The sequence below is a fragment of the Alligator mississippiensis genome, chromosome 10 (assembly GCF_030867095.1).
Source record: "Alligator mississippiensis isolate rAllMis1 chromosome 10, rAllMis1, whole genome shotgun sequence".
In the NCBI taxonomy this organism is placed as follows: domain Eukaryota; kingdom Metazoa; phylum Chordata; order Crocodylia; family Alligatoridae; genus Alligator; species Alligator mississippiensis.
Window position 1 is genome coordinate 14,715,367 of NC_081833.1, and position 17,211 is coordinate 14,732,577.

Genomic DNA, 17,211 nt, shown 5'->3' on the forward strand with positions numbered 1-17,211 from the left:
AGGGCACTGTTCCCGCCTCTTAGAACCCCCCCGAGAAAAGCCCGGGGCATTACAAAAAATATGCAGTCAAGTAAGAGCAGAAATGGGAAAAACAAAATCGGCGAAACGTTGTTGAGGTCGAGTCGGGCGCGGTTCTTCCTTCCGCCCTCACTCAAAATGGCGGACATGAAGGCTTTTTGTGCCTTTCCAGCCGCGCGGCATTGTGGGAAGTGTAGTGCGGACGGGCAGGGGCTCGAGCGTCTAAGGAGTTCCGCGGGTGACGTTTCGGCGTAGCCTGACTTGCCCGGGCACTCGCGGACACCTCAGCCGCAGGAGCCGGAGCCGCGGTCGCCACGATGGTGAGCGCGGGGCCGGGCCGGGCCGGGCCGGGGCGGCGCTGCCGAGTCATCCTGGGCGGGAGGCGCCGCCGCCCCTCGGCCCGGCCGCAGCCTTTCTCGCTCGGGGGCAGCCGAGGCTCGGCGGAGCCTCCCCCCCCGGCTCGGCGGGGAAAGGGGTGAAGGGGAAAAGGCTCCAAAAAGAGCCCCTTCCCCTCCCGGAGCGCGCGCCCGCGGCCCTACTCAGGCTCCTCGCTCGCGGCCTTGCCTCCTTCCCGGCCTCCCCTGGGAGGGGCCGGGCCGGGCCGGGGGAGACCACCCTGCCTACAGTGGGGGACAGTGCCTGGCAGGGTAGATTTGCACCTTAGAGACTAACTCATAGATCTAGATCTATAGATAAATAGGTAGCTGTAGCTCTCTCAATACATAAAGCATACAGACATCTAGAGAGTGAGAGATTTCCAGATATACACACACACACACACACACACACACACACACTGTTTATATATATTATATTATAATCAATATAGATAGATATATAGAGAGATTGATATGTGTGTATATAAATATAGATATGTATAAATATAGATATACATATATAAATATAGATATATGTATGTGTGTGCATGTATGTGTGTGTGTATATATATATATTCACACACACAGAAACATATATCTATGTGTATAAAGATATATAGATATCTATCTGTCTAGCTATAGATCTTGGGGGGGGGGGGCACAAAGAGTTACTTCACAAGCTTTGGTGAGTTTCAGCTCATCATCATTATCAGATGATGATGTGATGAAACCTCTGATGAAGTGAGCTCCGGCTCCCAAAGGCTTGTGCCTCTCAACAGTAATTTAGTTTATAAGGTGCCAGATCTGCTCTGCCTTCTGCTTGACTTCAGTCTAATGTGGCTTAACCACATCTCTGCTAAAGGAGGGCAGTGCCCGGGGTTGGGTCTGAACGAGTGAAATTCTTTCACCAACATTTAAGGCTTATGTCTGCGTGTTTTCCCATAGAGAGATGACGATGCATAAACTGAGCCTGAAGGCTATGGGCCTAGCAGTGTTAGTGTGGAGCACTTACAATGGTTATTTCTAATTTCTTCAGTTTAGAAGTGTGGCTGAGAACTTGATATTAAATCCAGAAAGAGGTAAAAGTTGTTCAGCTTTTTCACTGAGTATCCAGTTAGTATTTTGATTTGTAAAAGAAACAAAGAGAAGAATTTTTCAGGATATGGGAAGCTGTTAAACCTGGTACCCCACATTGTCTGAGCTTGAAGAATGGGGAAAAATGGTTAAAATGGCTAGTCTTTCCTAACAGCGCCCTACACTTCATTTTCTAAGTATTATTTGAACTGTCCCAGAAAATGAGCCTTTTGCTACTTGCTTAACTTTATTAATTACTCTTCATATAATTATTATTGTAATTATCCTGTATTATTGCTAGTGTCTTTAGGAAGCAATCATTAAAACTACAGTCTTGGAAATGTTTAAGTACATGCTTAACTTTATGCAGCTGAGTAGCTACACTGAATTTAATAGAATAATGTGTGTATGGAAACTGAAGCATGTGCATAACTCGCTCGTTTGAGGTCTGAAGTTTTACCATCTGCATTATTTTTTCCAAGTTGTTCATATTTTATTTTTGTTGATCCATCTTTTAATCTGTTTTCTAATACCTTTTTAAGTTGTGTGTGGCACTCTGGAAACGTAATGCAGTGTTCATCATTTTATCAGATGTTCAATTTCTTAATGTAGCTGGTCAGGATTAGTGTTCTTTTCATGAACTTGATGTACATTTGCAAAGCTGCTGGTCCTGTGATGAATAATGTAGAAGAAATTGTAGCCACTTTATTCCTTGTTGATTGTACACTGATAGATCTGTACAGCATACTGCTACAGCACTGTACAAATCAATGATCTCTAGCATGTATATTTTTAACTTGGAACTGAAGTCTGTTCTGCTTTAGTTTGTAAAAACAGTCAAATTGCAATTGTGGAAATAATTCATAGCTGAATTTCCACTATCCTATTTCATAAGTTCATTGGTACATGCATGTAACTAATCTTTGTGTTGTATTTTTATGTGTACCTTTCTTGAACATATTAGGTCTCAGGAAAAATAAGTACACATTATTTATCACAATGGCTTTGGCTTGATGAACAACTGGCTGGAAATCTTAGTATGATGGTGGCTGCTAATATTCGTCATTTTTTTTTCTTCCTCTAGTTTTCTTTTAACATGTTTGATCATCCAATACCCCGAGTTTTCCAGAACCGTTTCTCAACTCAATATCGTTGCTTCTCAGTGTCCATGCTTGCAGGACCTAATGACAGGTCAGATGTGGAGAAAGGCGGGAAGAGTATGTGCATGTTTTATTTTGAATACTACATTGTTGAAGGTTACATGTGAATGATAATGTTCATTAGTATTGTTTATAGAAAGTGGTTGGAGAAACAGTGTTAGGCCCCGAGCATAAAAGCACATGTGTATGTGTTGGTTTTGTGGCTTGAGTAACAAGGGCACTGTATAACTCAAAATCATGTTTTCCAACACTAGTATAAGTTAACTGATGCTGGGGTTGTTACTAATTTACGTAGAGATAAATTGGGAAAGATCTACTATTTATTTTTTTCACAAAAGTTTTTCCTTATCCCTAATAATGTGTCATGTAAACTTCATAAGCTTTAAAAATCTTTTCCTCTATTACTTTCTTGATAGCTCACTCAGTTTGATCAAAGAAAATAGATATACCCGCTTTACTTTCAGGCTGTCATGTCAGTCCTGTCTCATGATGTTTGAGTTGTCCCCATTTCAGAAGAATGAATGAATCCAACCAAAAAAAAATTACTTGTGGAAAGCATATTTATTAATATTAAGTCCCATAAAACTTTTATATTCTCCTTTCACCTGTGTCTCCAAAATAAAATATACATTTTGGGCTAGTGAATATTGTTTGTCTAGATTAACTTCTTTTGTAATTTGAAAAATTACTTTTCTGAAGTCAGTACCACTGTGATGTGCTGCCTGACAAAAAGGAAAGATAAGGCTGTATACTATATTGTCTTCCATAGCTGTGCTGTTCCTAATCTTACTTTACCTTTTTTGTTTAATTTCTGCAGTAATTATGCCACCGTCTGCTTTGGATCAATTGAGTAAGTAATTTTTATTCTGCAGTTAAAAACATCAGACAATAAGGCTGTGATAAATGCTTAGTCAAGTAACAGACTTGCATATTCTTTAAGGTCTGGTTTAAATCAAGACATGCCGGGCGATCCCATATTGAAACAAAACATTTTAGACAATACATCCAGCAAAAGATAATAAATACGAAGTCATTTGTTTTTGTCTACATGTTGCTCAAATGATAGGCAGACTGTAAAATTTCCAACAGCTGCTTGACCATAATGTGAATGTTTATATTTATGAAGTAATTTATCCTCCTTTACATTTATGCTTACAAATAACTCCATTTATTTGCTGGCTCGGTTTTACTGGGCAATGAGAATTCACAAAGTTAATTTGAAAGGCAGAAAAAGGATGGTCATTCAACAAAATGAGGCGTTTGTTCCCTTTATTTAGTTCTCCCAGAAGACAGGTGTTTTGACCATTTTTGTTCTTTTTTCTAGCTAAGGGCTCTTATCTTTTCCTTAGTACAGTACACCACTTGTCTAGAGAAACTCTAATGCACTATCCAACTGAAGATTATAAGTCATATTCTGTAGCTGATTGAAGCTAGAACAGAACAATGTTTCAGTGCTAGTACAGTAGTACTCTTTTACCATGTCATCCTGCACTCCAGAGGCGCATTGGAGAGGCACTTACAAAGGCTAAATGCAGAATCGTAGTTTAATATATTTATGTCTGTTTTATATCTTTGGACTTGTTTGTGGAGCTGGGGTATTGGGCTAAACCATCCAATACTAGGATATTAGCTTGCTATAATGTATAGCCTTAGTGCATCCTGTAACTGTGTTTGTTTGATAACAAACAGTATTTTTTCTCATTCACCAGGTCGACTTAACATTACCTATCCTATGTTGTTTAAGCTAACCAATAAAAATTCAGATCGAATGACACACTGTGGAGTGCTGGAGTTTGTAGCTGATGAGGGCATTTGTTATCTTCCACACTGGGTAAGTTGCCATTCATTGAACTGGCATAAACTAAAGAATAGGATTTGTGTGGTGTGTTGCTTTAATATTGAAGTAAAATATTTGCTGAAATTGTATCCTTGTTGCACAATAACATTTTCAAGCATCTTGGTTGCAGCTGAAGCTTTGCTTTAAGTTAATCAAAGTAGATTGTGGCGTGTATACCGTGTTGTTACTGAGGTACAGGGCTATGATGAAGCCCAATGCAACCGTATGGATTTCAGGGCATAAAGCCCGATTATATTTGTATATTCCCTGGGGAAATTCCATATAAAATGATGTGGTTTTGTTGCCTAGATCCTTGTATATAGTATATTATTCTTGGCATCGTTGTTTGCAGATGATGCAGAACTTGTTGCTGGAGGAAGGCGGCCTGGTGCAGGTAGAAAGTGTCAATCTTCAAGTAGCTACTTACTCCAAATTTCAACCACAGAGTCCAGATTTCCTTGACATCACCAATCCCAAAGCTGTGTATCCTTTTCACTGAATACCTAATAGAATAATAGAAGGGGCTTGGGACTGTGGCTATACTTCTTTCCCATAATTAGAGAGGACAAGCTGGGAACAGCTTTCCAAGTACTGGTTGTATATTTCTAACACCAGGTAATAGTTGCTACTTCTCAAAAACTAGTAGCAGTAGAGCAAATGATCAGAAAAGTTGTGACTTGCCTGTAAAAAGTATGGCATGAAATGAATGCAGTCTTCTAAACAAAGGCCAGGTAAGTTAAGGCTAACTTGTGTACAGGCAGTCCTCGGACTTACGACATAATTGGTTCCTGAAAACTGCGTCTTAAGTCAAAACATAACTCAGAACCATTTTTCCCATAGGAAACAATGTTATAAATGGGGATTGGTTCCTGAACCAAGACCCAATACCCTGTTTTCACCAAAAATAACCCAGAATTTTGTACTCAATCAATTATAGATGAATAATATAGCTACATTAATGCATTTATATTGTAAATAGCAATCACATTGATTTGGAAGGACTTCTTTGAGGTGACTTTGCTGAACTTTTTGAAGGGTTCTTGGCTGGAGTCTTCTCAGGAGTCTTGGCTGTAGGTTTTTCTGGAGTCTTGTCTGCTTTCTTAAAGAAAGTATCCAAAGAAGTTTGGACAGATGTTCTCCAGGGAGATGGGTGACGCAGCGAACTTGTTCGCTGATGTGATGTCATGTCAGATCAAGCGTTGTAAAGTCAAAACTGATGTCAGAAAGTTGAAACAGGGTGTCAATTTATAAACCTTGTAAGTACGAAACTTTGTAACTCAAAATGTTGTAAGTCGATGACTGCCTGTAGTTGGCCTTAACTGGCTGTAACTGTTGCTCAGGCAGCCTTTGACCCAATGGGCAAGAAAAGATGAGGAATAGTTTTTCCTTGTAATGGTACATATGTAATTCCTTGGTACTTGGTGAATCAGGCCACTGATTTCAAAAGCCTAACTTGAGACAATCTCTCTACTTTTTTGCTGTCCTGGCCTTTGTTTACTGGATGTTCTGAATGAGTAAGAAAAGGTGTGGGGGGGGGGAAGCCCATTATAGCTGGAAATGGATGTCTTGGCTTACTGTCCAGAGAATCTTTATCAGGCATCTCGAAAGTTATTTATAAGAGATGCTTTACAACTTAATGCTTCTTGGACAGCTGTCCATGGTACTTAACTTTTTAAGCCTGCTTGTTAGGAAAACCTACCACTGCAGAATGCAAATGCAAGTTATATTACTTTAATTCTACACAGAAAATAAGTATATTTTTTATCTTAACATAGTGCAAAGATTAGAGAATGCACTGAGAAACTTTGCCTGTCTAACCACTGGGGATGTAATTGCCATCAACTACAATGAGAAGGTATAGTATGTAATGTAAATGGCAGTATCTAAATACATCTCTGTGGTAAATGGAAAATCAGTTCTGGTTTTATACCCATTTCTCACGTGCATAAGCACTTTCCTAATCAAAACAGCACCTGGGCACTTGTGCTTCCTTAATCTTCACAGATAGTTGGATACTGGGGAAGCTAAATGGTCAGGAACAGATCGTTCCAAATAGAAAAGATGTCAGAGCTCTGAAACAGGGACTTGAGAAGCATCTGGGAAGCAGTCCCATAAATCGAAATGTGCAGTCACCAATAAGAATTCTGTGTTGATATCACCTAAATTAGTTTCTGACAGTGAATAGTGCGATCAATAGGTAATGTTGGTATTGTATCCGTATATCTTATGCTGTCACGTTTTAATGTGGCACAAACTTTTGCATTGTCTCTCCATGGCTGCCTTGCAAGTAGTTATGGGAGAAGTTGGCATTTTAGGCAGCTGGACATTGAAGTAGCTGAGTGTATTGGCAACCTCAGCAGGTATTGAATCATTTGGGATTGTGGGATAAGGACGTTTTCTGGAAACTTTGCATTATTTGAATGATGAATTATGAAATTATGTTGGTGCTAAAAGTATTGTCATTTGATTTCAGAATCAAATCCTTATTGCAAAAAAAGGATCAGTTTGTTCTTTTCTGAGCTATGATTAAGATTAGTTATAGTCTCTGGCAAACAAAACTGTACTTGTTGAGGCTCTGTTCTTGGTATTTAAGGCATGCTTAGCAACCATGATTACTTTTTTGTTTAAAACAAAATCAGTTTCTGGAACGCATATCTACAGAAGAGGCAGATAATGGAGCTGCAGCATATGAAGGCCCTGACCTCAACAGTGAGAGGTTTCTATCCTCCTTGATTAATTCAGACTGAACCAGAAGATGGTGAGCAAGGGCAACCCTCCAGATCTAAGCTAAGAGAGGAGGAAGAGCACGTGAAATTCTGAGCAGCCACAACTTTCATTAATTTTAATAGGAGCTTTATATCTTGTCATACTGGGCCACTTGTGAAAAATGGGCTCTCAAGTGTCTCTTACCTAAATCAATAATTAAAATGACATGACAGGGGGTGCCACTGGGAAATTCACTGAAGCTAGACATTTCATACTGACTTAATTTAAAATATGAGTTTTGTAATTTAAAAAAAATGAAAGAAAAAGCCTGACCTACCTCTTATTTGCTTATATGGCATACAAACAAGTTACTATGAGGTCAGCTAGGCTGTGGACTTAACATACTAGTGACCATGGTAGCTGCCAGTGAGCATGTTTGCCCTACTTACTGCGAGGGATAAACTACCTCAACTACCACTGAGTAATGGCGTGCACACAGGCACTTGCCACAGAGCAGCTGTTTTTCCTGCCTACCTATAATTAAATGAGAAGTATTTGAAGCCAATGAACCCAAACCTAACTTCTTTAAAATTATTGAATAACTCTTTAAATATTATTTGTGTTTTTGGGCAAAGTGCCTGTTTTCCAGCTTTTAGCTCGGCTCTGCTGATATACAGGTTAATCATAAGTCATATCAGATAAAACGTAGTAATCAAACTATAGAAGGGCATGTCGCAAAACAAAGACAAGACACCAAATTAAAACAATATTCATTCTAACTTGCAGCTGCTGCTTCAAAACAGGGTCAGAAGATGTAGAACCAGGTGATTGGCCTTGACAAAATAAATCTGCCTAGCTCTGTTCAGAAGCAAATGCTAATCTTTACTATAAAATTCTGCCTTTTTGGAATACTGTTGCTTGTGATGGCTTCCAGAAGCATTGTTCTGAATTGAGGCCTTGCACTACATTTTGTTGAAACACGGAGGCAGACCTTCCTCTTGAACAACTTATAGTCCATTGAAAGAAGTGTTCTCGGAAATGAAGTGTTCACCCAAGTGTCTGATCTTTAATTTGCACACCAAAGAAAACCGCTTCATAATGTGATTTACTTTTTCAGATCTATGAACTTCGGGTGATGGAAACCAAACCTGATAAAGCTGTGTCCATCATAGAGTGCGACATGAATGTAAGTCAGGGTCTTGTGGCTGGATTTCTTTCGCCATTTGAGAAGGGGTTGCTGATCAGTACAGTGTGTTTCATCATGGGAGGATTGTCAGTGCATCACTGACCCATGCATCTTAGCTGGTCTGAAAAGATCTTGCATATTCAGGTGACTCAAGTGAGATGGTTCCTTTAAATCTAACTTTCTGATCGTCCTTTTTGGCACTTGTATTTTATGTTGTCATGAAAGGTACTGGTTGTTGGATAGCCCTTAAGACTGAAGGTCAAAGCAGCTTGTGTTCTGTGCTGCCCTGGCAGTGGATTTACATTGTGCGCTGGAGAAGCATGTTCAGAGGTCCAAGCTGCCACACTTTCAGTATATTTGCTACCTGAACTTTTTAAAAGATAAATTATCTGTAGTTCAAAATAGAGTGGCAGTCTACAGAGATCTGGGAGTAATGTTATGACACGGAAATCTAAAAATGAGGAGTTACTGGATTTAAACAAATAATCTCTTCTTATAAAAATAGGTGGATTTTGATGCACCCTTGGGATACAAAGAACCAGAAAGAAATACACAGCATGAGGAGACCGCAGTGAGTGAATGTATCTTGTTCTCCAGAGCAAATTCTTTTTAGTTGCCAACCTTGTTTGTTATAGAGCAGAGATCACTGTTGAAAACATTAGTCTGAAAAGCCTCGATAGATCAAGATTCCAGGCCATAAAGTGTATTGCTTTCTCTCTTTCCTTCCCAATTCCATTCTGTGGTAGATGGTCTGCCTCAAATGATTTATTTCAAAAATTAAAACATGGATCTGTAAATTTATTTGCTAGGAATTTCATGGGACCATTTATGAAGCAACTTGTTTTTCCTTCTTTTGAATAGGATGTCGAAGCAGATCACAGTGGATATGTGAGTGACATAGGATTTCGTGTAAGTCTGCTTTTTCTGTCTGTAAACTGGTGGGCAGGAACTTTAACCAGGGAATATGAAACCATGTTTCAGACACCTGCACAACTCCAATCCCTCTGCTTAGTGCTTTTCTTTATTACCTAACAAATAAAGATACAAACAGATTGACTCTGCCTCACCAGCTCTGTGGGTCCTGTCTTAGTCTTTAGGGCTTCACAGCTCTTCTCTGTTAAGGTTCCCCAGCTGGCTTGTACTTTATGCAGGTGCTTGCCTCAGGCTTTCCATCTGTCAGAAATGTCCATTTCTGCTGAAGGAAGGGTGCTTCTATTAATGGCAGGTGCTGATTTAACTATAAGTTGCAAGGACACCTCACCATTACAGGTCCTGCCTTCAGACAAGGCTCTGAGCCATTTTTGCAGATGTTCCCAAGAGCCATCACCAGGTGACCATCACCAAAAGAAAATATATAATCCTTTGATTAAGAGAGATCCTGCATAGTATATTCTTTCTGTAAGAAACATTCCCTTGGGAATGTACAAAATACAGGTGCAGCAGTAAACATCATTTGTGGTAAATGAGCTCTGTTTAATGAGAGTAATGTTTAAGAGCATATTCTAGGGAAGCAAAATTTGTTTTTATAATATATATTGTTTAGCAACTTGGAGACTCGTATATCAGTAACTATATTTATATTAAGGACTCAAAAAGTTCCCTTAATTAAAAATAGATTGAAATGGTGGAATAAGAACAACTAGATGCTGTTGTAGTATTAGGATGTGGAGCTTTTGTAAGATTCAGCCACTTTAAGCAAATTCTTTACATTAGTGAGCAGTGATTTATGAGCAGGTACTCACATAAAGTAATAGAGTCTGTAAGGTTAATCCGGAGGATCAAGTAAGAATTCCTTCATAATTGGTCATTTTCATGCAAGTGGGTGGAGAGGTGGTAGCCAGTGATAGTAGGTGCCCTCTATCATGTCAGCTTAGGAGGATCTAGAACGTGGGAATTGAAATAACACTTCAGTTCCCTGCATGGCAATGCAGATTACAAGTACTGGACCAGTAGAGGAGCCCAAATCTTGATCCTCTGCTCGTTCTAGCCATATTTATTTATTTATTTAATATACCTTTATGTGCAGCTTAAATTTGAAGTAGCTGTAAAGTGGAACTTAAGGAGAACTGACCGTATTTACTATATGCACTTGTAGGCATTCTCTGGCTCTGGAAACAGATTAGATGGCAAGAAGAAAGGTGTTGAGCCTAGTCCATCGCCAATTAAACCAGGAGAAATTCGAAGGTTAGTCCATTTTATGCAGTGTTCAACAGGTAAAAAAATCTTTAAAGCAGAGTGAATCGTTCTTAAAATGTTGTTCTGCTACTGTAATATCACTGAGATCCTGATTTTTTTCACATGTGTTTGTTCAAGTAAAAAATGTTCTATTTTAACTGGCTAAAGTTCAGGGGTCATCAACTTTTTATGAGTGGCAGGCCAAATTAGCGCAGCTTACTCCAAAGACAGAATGCCACTTGCAGTCCAGCTGCTGCCACTTTCCCCCATCACTAAATTGCTGCCACTGCTTCCAACCTAGTCACTGCTTTCCGTGCTGCTGAATTGTCACCAATTTCTCTTCTCTACTGAATTGTTGCCAATTGCTTTGTGGGTTGGATGGAATTGTTTGCCAGGCCACATTTTACCCACAAGCTGTAAGTTGCCAACCGCTAGTCTAAAGCAAGCATTTAACTTCCTTTGCTTTTGAAATTGAGCAGATAAATCTTGTGGTCTTGTTTTGATTTTAGATGAATGTAATTCAAAATTCTCAGTTATAATAGAAATGGTCCTCTGAAAATGTGGGGTTGCAGCTCACTGGTGTAAGAATGTGGAACACTAGCAGAAAAATTGAACCTTCTTGAAAAGTGCAGACATGGCAAAGGAGCATGGCTGCACACATTTTAAATGTCAGTTCTTCACTGGAGGTTCTGTTTCTTGGCAGCATTTGCTTAGCACTTAATAGTTTTGTGTCCAGACTCTGATGTGTTTACAAGGGAGGGCAATTATTACGACAGGAGGGCAGCTTCACAAGTTTTAGTGAGATGTCAAGGGGTGGGGCTACCCTTGCAGCCCTTGACAAGTGCCCCGCCCCCTGGTTGCCATCTTGGTGCCAGAAGTCCCACCCCCTAACTGCTGACCTTTGTCACCGGAAGTCCCTGCTCTTGCCCCAGAAGTACTCCTTTTGGGAAAGGGGTTTGCCATCATGGAACATCCTTGTAGGCTCGGCAGTGCTATGTTGGCTAGCACTATGCAAGAAAGAGACTTGGGGGTCGTCATTGACCACAAGATGAACATGAGCCTGCAGTGCGATGCTGCGGCTAGTAAAGCGACCAAAACTCTGGCTTGCATCCATAGATGCTTCTCAAGCAAATCTCGGGACGTCATTCTCCCCTTGTACTTGGCCTTAGTGAGGCCGCAGCTGGAGTACTGCGTCCAGTTTTGGGCTCCACAATTCAAAAAGGACGTGGAGAAGCTTGAGAGAGTCCAGAGAAGAGCCACACGCATGATCAGAGGTCAGGGAAGCAGACCCTACGAAGACAGGCTGAGAGCCCTGGGGCTCTTTAGCCTGGAAAAGCGCAGGCTCAGGGGTGATCTGATGGCCACCTATAAGTTTATCGGGGTGACCACCATTATCTGGGGGACCATTTGTTCACCAGAGCGCCCCAAGGGATGACGACTAGGTCGAATGGTCATAAACTACTACAAGACCGTTTCAGGCTGGACATAAAGAAGAATTTCTTTACTGTCCAAGCCCCCAAGGTCTGGAACAGCCTGCCACCGGAGGTGGTTCAAGCGCCTACATTGAACACCTTCAAGAGCAAACTGGATGCTCATCTTGCTGGGATCCTATGAACCCAGCTGACTTCCTGACCTTTGGGCAGGGGGCTGGACTCGATGATCTTCCGAGGTCCCTTCCAGCCCTAATGTCTATGAAATCTATGAACTAGGAAAAAAAACAAGTTATATACTAAAAATCTAACATCCAAAATAACATATTTTAATTTTATTTTTTAAATATTTTTTTGTCCTAATTTTGTGTGTGTGTGTGTGTGTCATGTATATAGAGGTGATTGCTCAACATGAAGTCTTACTCTTGTATATTGCTCTGCAACAGCCCGGAGCCTGTGTGCCTTGCAGCCTCCCTGCCACTGCCAACAGCGCCATGCCACATCCGCTCCATACTGATCCCAGCAGGAGCTGATTAGCCAGACCTGCACACAGCCCTGACCCAGCCCGAGCCTGCTCTGCACCACCCACCCGTAGCACATCATAGGCATGCAGCAGGGTCAGAGCAGCTTTGTGCTGGACTGCCTTTCCAGGCAGCTGCTGGCCCCAGCCCTGTGGTACTGGCAGGGACCCGTGCATAGCCTCGTCCCGCCCTGCGCTTGCTGCAGACTCACCTGCTCACATTGAACAGCTGCAGCAGCAGTAGTGCCAGTGGGGAAGAAGTGTGCTTTGTGCGGGTGGGAAAAGCAGACCCTCCCCCTCAGTGCTGCCCAGCGCTTCCTGCAGCAGCCACGCAGAGCCCATGCTGGGTTGCCTTTTGCTGTCACTGGGCTGTCCCGCGGGGCAGCGCAGAGCTGATGCAGGGCAGCCCAGTGTGGGATCTGCATGGCTGCTGCAGGAAGCACTGGGCAGCGCTGAAGGGGAGGGGCCACTTCTCCCCTGTACTTACCATGCTTCTGCCCCGCTGGCACTGCTGTTGCTGCAGCTGTTCAGTGTGAGCAGGCAAGTCTGCAGCAGGGGCAGGGTGGGGCTGTGCACGGATCCTTGCCAGTACCGTGGGGCTGGGGCCAGCAAATGCTGCTGCCTGGAAAGACAGTCCAGTGTGGAGCCGCCCCAGTGCCACTGCGTGCCTAGGGGACGATAAGACGTGCCACTGCAGGACAATGCTTGGGCCAGGTGTAACTGAGGAACCTGCCATGGGCCAGACAAAGCCCCTTCACGGGCCGGATATGGCCCGTGGGCCATATTTTGCCCACCCCTGGTTTACAAGACAATTGTGATGACAGTCATTCAAAGAAGTCAGAAAGAGATTCAAATAGGAGGAAAAAAAAAAGCCAAGGATCCTTCTTTTATTGTTCATTACATGTGTTCCTCTGTAGTGGGTGCAAAGGTTTCTTCTTTAACTCAATACTTCAATCTTCCTTTTCCAGAGGGATACCCAATTATGACTTCAAAATTGGTAAAATCACCTTCATTAGAAACTCACGGCCACTAGTCAAGAAAGTTGAAGAGGTAAGTAAGACTGAACCTTGCCCTTTGAATACAGAAATTATTACCATGTGAGTCTATTGCTTTTGGGTTCCACAAATGCTGGAAAACTTTGTGTAGTGTGATGCTGCCCACCCATCTGCGATCGGACCGGTTCAGAACAGTATGCTAGTTTTAAATATGACTATTTTACTGGAACACAGCCAAAATAATTTCCTAATAGCATGAGAAAATTCCTTTCACTGAAGGATTTTTTTCATGGAAAATAGTGCTCCTTAGAGTATTTGACTCTGGCTTCTGATCAGTGTGATCTCTTTCCTGCTGATAAATCCATCAACAATGGGGATTATTGTGTTCCAAGCACTTCTTATCACAGATATCAGTAACTCCTATCAGACCCAAAGCAGTTACTTATCTTTGATGGGAAAAACAGGGCTCTGTTGTAGTATCCTATCCATTGTATGATGATCAGCCATATTTTTCAGTAGATGTGAATAAATGGTAGCATGTTAGGGTGGGAGTGGCTTGCTCTCTCGTATCTGTTAGATCAGGGTGTCAGATGTGGGCCTGATCCAGCCAATGGAGGCCTGCCATCTGGCCCATGGTGCTGCCCAGGGGTCTGACTAGACCTATGTGAGATCAGGCTGATGGAACTCCTTGCATCCCAGCATACCTGATCCAGTGGTTACTCCAGCCAGTCTTGGACCCTCATTGCATGTGGTGCAGATCCTGAAGTGGCCAGAACGGGCTCTTAGTGAAGCTCAGTCCAGCCAAAGCAGTAGCCAATTTGCACACGGTGCCTGTCCTGGCAGACTACCGCATGTGGTGCCTGCTCCAGGACCTAGGCTGCTCACAGGTGCTGTGTGCAGTTTGGATCTCGATCTGGTTGGAACAGGCGCTGCGTAACAGTCCTGAGTGCAGGTCCCAGACCAGCTGGAATGGCCACCAGATCAGGTATGCTGGGGCAGAGGGAGAGAGAAAAAGAGAGGAACTGTTGGCCCGATCCAGCCCGAGGACTGGCTTAGCACCACTAATCCAGCTCATACAGCCTAGTGAGTCACCCCTATGTTAGGTGGTGAATAAGGATGGGAGCGTTTTACTGATAATGAAGATAAATCATTTCTTGCTGAGGACCGTTGGATCCATTTTCTGGGTCCTGAGCCTTTGTCAGCTTAAGTTCATCATGGAGAACTTTTGTTAGTGCCCATAATCTACAGGAAAAATTTAGATATTCTCTTGTTAGCTGATTTTTAAAGATTTGCCTAGTGTGGGTATAAAGGAAAATATGAAATGGAAGTGGTGCCCAGTGGATTTTAATGCTTTTATTAAATTGGAAGGTCACTAAAATACTAACATTTTTGATGGATGAAAGCTGTTATTAAGTCCCTACCATCACTTATGGTGGCCTCATTGGTTTAGCAGTGGTCATAATTAGTATTAGCAGTGAAACTAATCAGAACAGCTCAACCTACTTGAAATAACTGCTTATTTGATATGGTGCGAGCAAAGGCTATGAAATCTAGATAAAGGGCAAATGGCTGGTGCTTTTTCCCTGATGGAGATGGTAGGCTGCATTAATTGTGGATATTTTAAGTGGTGTGAGTTGCGCTGTATAAGTTTTACTTTAATGATTGAGATTTAGCACATATCAATGCTTTTATGAGGGAATACTGTTTGAAGTAAATGTCTGAAGACGTACATCTCAGTTGTGAACAAAGGAAATCTAAATCACGTCTTCTCCTTCCTCCATTTCAGGATGAGGCTGGAAGCCGGTTCATTGCATTTTCAGGAGAAGGTCAGTCCCTGCGGAAGAAGGGAAGAAAACCATAAGTTATGGAACCTTTAGCCAGCTGGGAGGAAAATAAAATAATACGCAGCATATTTGGATTTTAGTTAGTGTGGTTAAGAGGAGAGAGACTTTGTTCTTATGAAACAGACACTGTTACCTTTTTTTTTTTTTTTTTTTAATTTTAAGTGGCGTTACTGGTTTGAATTCTTATTTTCATTTGAGAACTAAATTCCAAGAGATTGAAATGGTTCCTTTTGTGTTCTGGAAAGAAGGAAAGTACTTCTCAGGTTTATCTGAGATAACAAAACCACCAAGCTCTGTTTTATTCAAAGGAACAGTGACTTTTCTGCTGAGTCAGTCCTGGAGACTGCGCTATATTCTCTTCTATCCTTGGTGATAATAGTATTATATTCTTCTATGCTTGATAATTTTCCTTGTATTTTGGCCACTGTTTCAAACAAGATTTTCAGAGACATGTTCATGACAAACCAAGGCTGACATAGTTAGATGATGTGAGACCTTAATGGGAGGAAACTTCATAGATTCATAAATTGTAGAGTTGGAAGGGACCACACAGGATCATTGTGTCCGACCCCCTGCCCCTGCCAGGAAAGAGGACCAAGGTCAGATGACACCAGCCAGGTGCCTATCTAGCCTTCTCTTGAAGACCTCCAGGTTAGGTGATAGTACCACCTCTCTTGGCAGCCCGTTCTAGATTCCGGCCACCCTTACTGTGAAAAATTTCTTCCTAATGTCTAACCTGAATCTACTCTCCACTAGTTTGTACCCATTATTCCTAGGGGTGCCCTTGTAAATGGCGCATCTCCAATTCTCTGTTGTCCTCCCTCAATAAACTTATAGGTGGCTACAAGGTCTCCCCTCAGATGTCTCTTGTGAAGGCTGAAGAGTTCCAGATCCCTCAACCTCTCCTCACAGGGTCTTGCATAGAAGCCACTAATCATACGAGTGGCTCTCCTCTGATTTCCTCTGACCAATGCCGCATAGAGGGGGAGCATCACCTCCCTCAATCTGTTGGTCATGCATCTGCTAATGTATGATAAGGTGTGATTGGCTTCGTTACACTGCCGACTCATGTTCATCTTGGAGTCAACTATAACTCCAAGATCCCTTTCAGCTGCTGAGGAGGTCATCCCCCAACCTATAGGTGTGCTGGGGATTCCTCCGTAGGTGGAGTACCTTGCATTTGTCTTCGTTGAATTGCATCCTATTTCATTCTGCCCATTGATCCAACCTGTCCAGATCAGCCTGTATCCGCTCCCTGCTCTCTCGTTTGTTAACTTTGCCCCATAACTTGCTGTCATCTGCAGACTTGGACAGGGTGCTCTCCACACCCCTGTCCAAATCGCTGATGAAGATATTAAATAACACTGGTCCAAGGACACCACTACCCACCTCCTTCCAGGCTGAAAATGACCCATCCACCACCACTCTGGGTGCAGTTCCTAAGCCAGTGGTCACTCACCTGACTGTAAGCATCCACTCCACAGCCTGCTAGCTTCCTTATGAGAATAGGATGTGAAACTATCAAAGGCCTTCTTAAAGTCCAGGTAGATGACATCTGCCTCAGTTCATGTGTCATGGCAGTGTGTGACCTGGTCGTAAAAGGCTATAAAGTTTGTCAGGCAAGATGTACCTGTGACTAACCCATGGTGGTTTCCCTTCAGCATCATTTCCCCTACTGGGCCTTCACAAATGTGCTCTTTAAGGATTTTTTCCAGTGTTTTCCCAAGGATAGAAGTGAGACTGACTGGCCTAAAGTTATCTGGCTCATTCCATCTCCCCTTCTGAAAAATGGGCACCACATTGGCCCTTTACCAGTCCTTGGGGACCTGGCTGGAGTACCATGAGTGCTCAAACAGTCGTGCCAGCAGCTCAGCTATGACACTGGCCAA

General features: G+C 42.3%; 1 protein-coding gene across 3 annotated transcripts; it reads left to right on the top strand.

Annotated features, from left to right (window-relative positions):
* Positions 1-210: 210 nt before the first annotated feature.
* Positions 211-15,543, top strand: UFD1 (ubiquitin recognition factor in ER associated degradation 1). Of its 3 annotated transcripts, XM_019486592.2 has the most exons (13): positions 211-338; positions 1,341-1,474; positions 2,554-2,686; positions 3,447-3,479; positions 4,339-4,460; positions 4,819-4,949; positions 6,249-6,321; positions 8,290-8,358; positions 8,864-8,929; positions 9,220-9,267; positions 10,454-10,542; positions 13,452-13,533; positions 15,265-15,543. In XM_019486592.2, exons 3-13 carry the CDS (start codon positions 2,566-2,568, stop codon positions 15,337-15,339), a joined length of 909 nt encoding a protein of 302 aa, XP_019342137.1. In that variant the 5' UTR covers positions 211-338; positions 1,341-1,474; positions 2,554-2,565; the 3' UTR covers positions 15,340-15,543. The 3 variants fall into 3 exon arrangements, with proteins under 3 accessions (XP_019342137.1, XP_014453902.1, XP_014453904.1); XM_014598416.3 differs by lacking the exon at positions 1,341-1,474; XM_014598418.3 differs by lacking the exons at positions 211-338; positions 1,341-1,474 and having other exon boundaries at positions 2,576-2,660.
* Positions 15,544-17,211: the final 1,668 nt, after the last annotated feature.

Bases quoted from the DNA above. Each gene is read 5' to 3' on its own strand.
- UFD1 (XM_014598416.3), top strand. The intron at 2,687-3,446 runs GTATGTGCATGT...TAATTTCTGCAG, and splicing joins TGTGGAGAAAGGCGGGAAGA to TAATTATGCCACCGTCTGCT. The intron at 4,461-4,818 runs GTAAGTTGCCAT...CGTTGTTTGCAG, and splicing joins TTTGTTATCTTCCACACTGG to ATGATGCAGAACTTGTTGCT.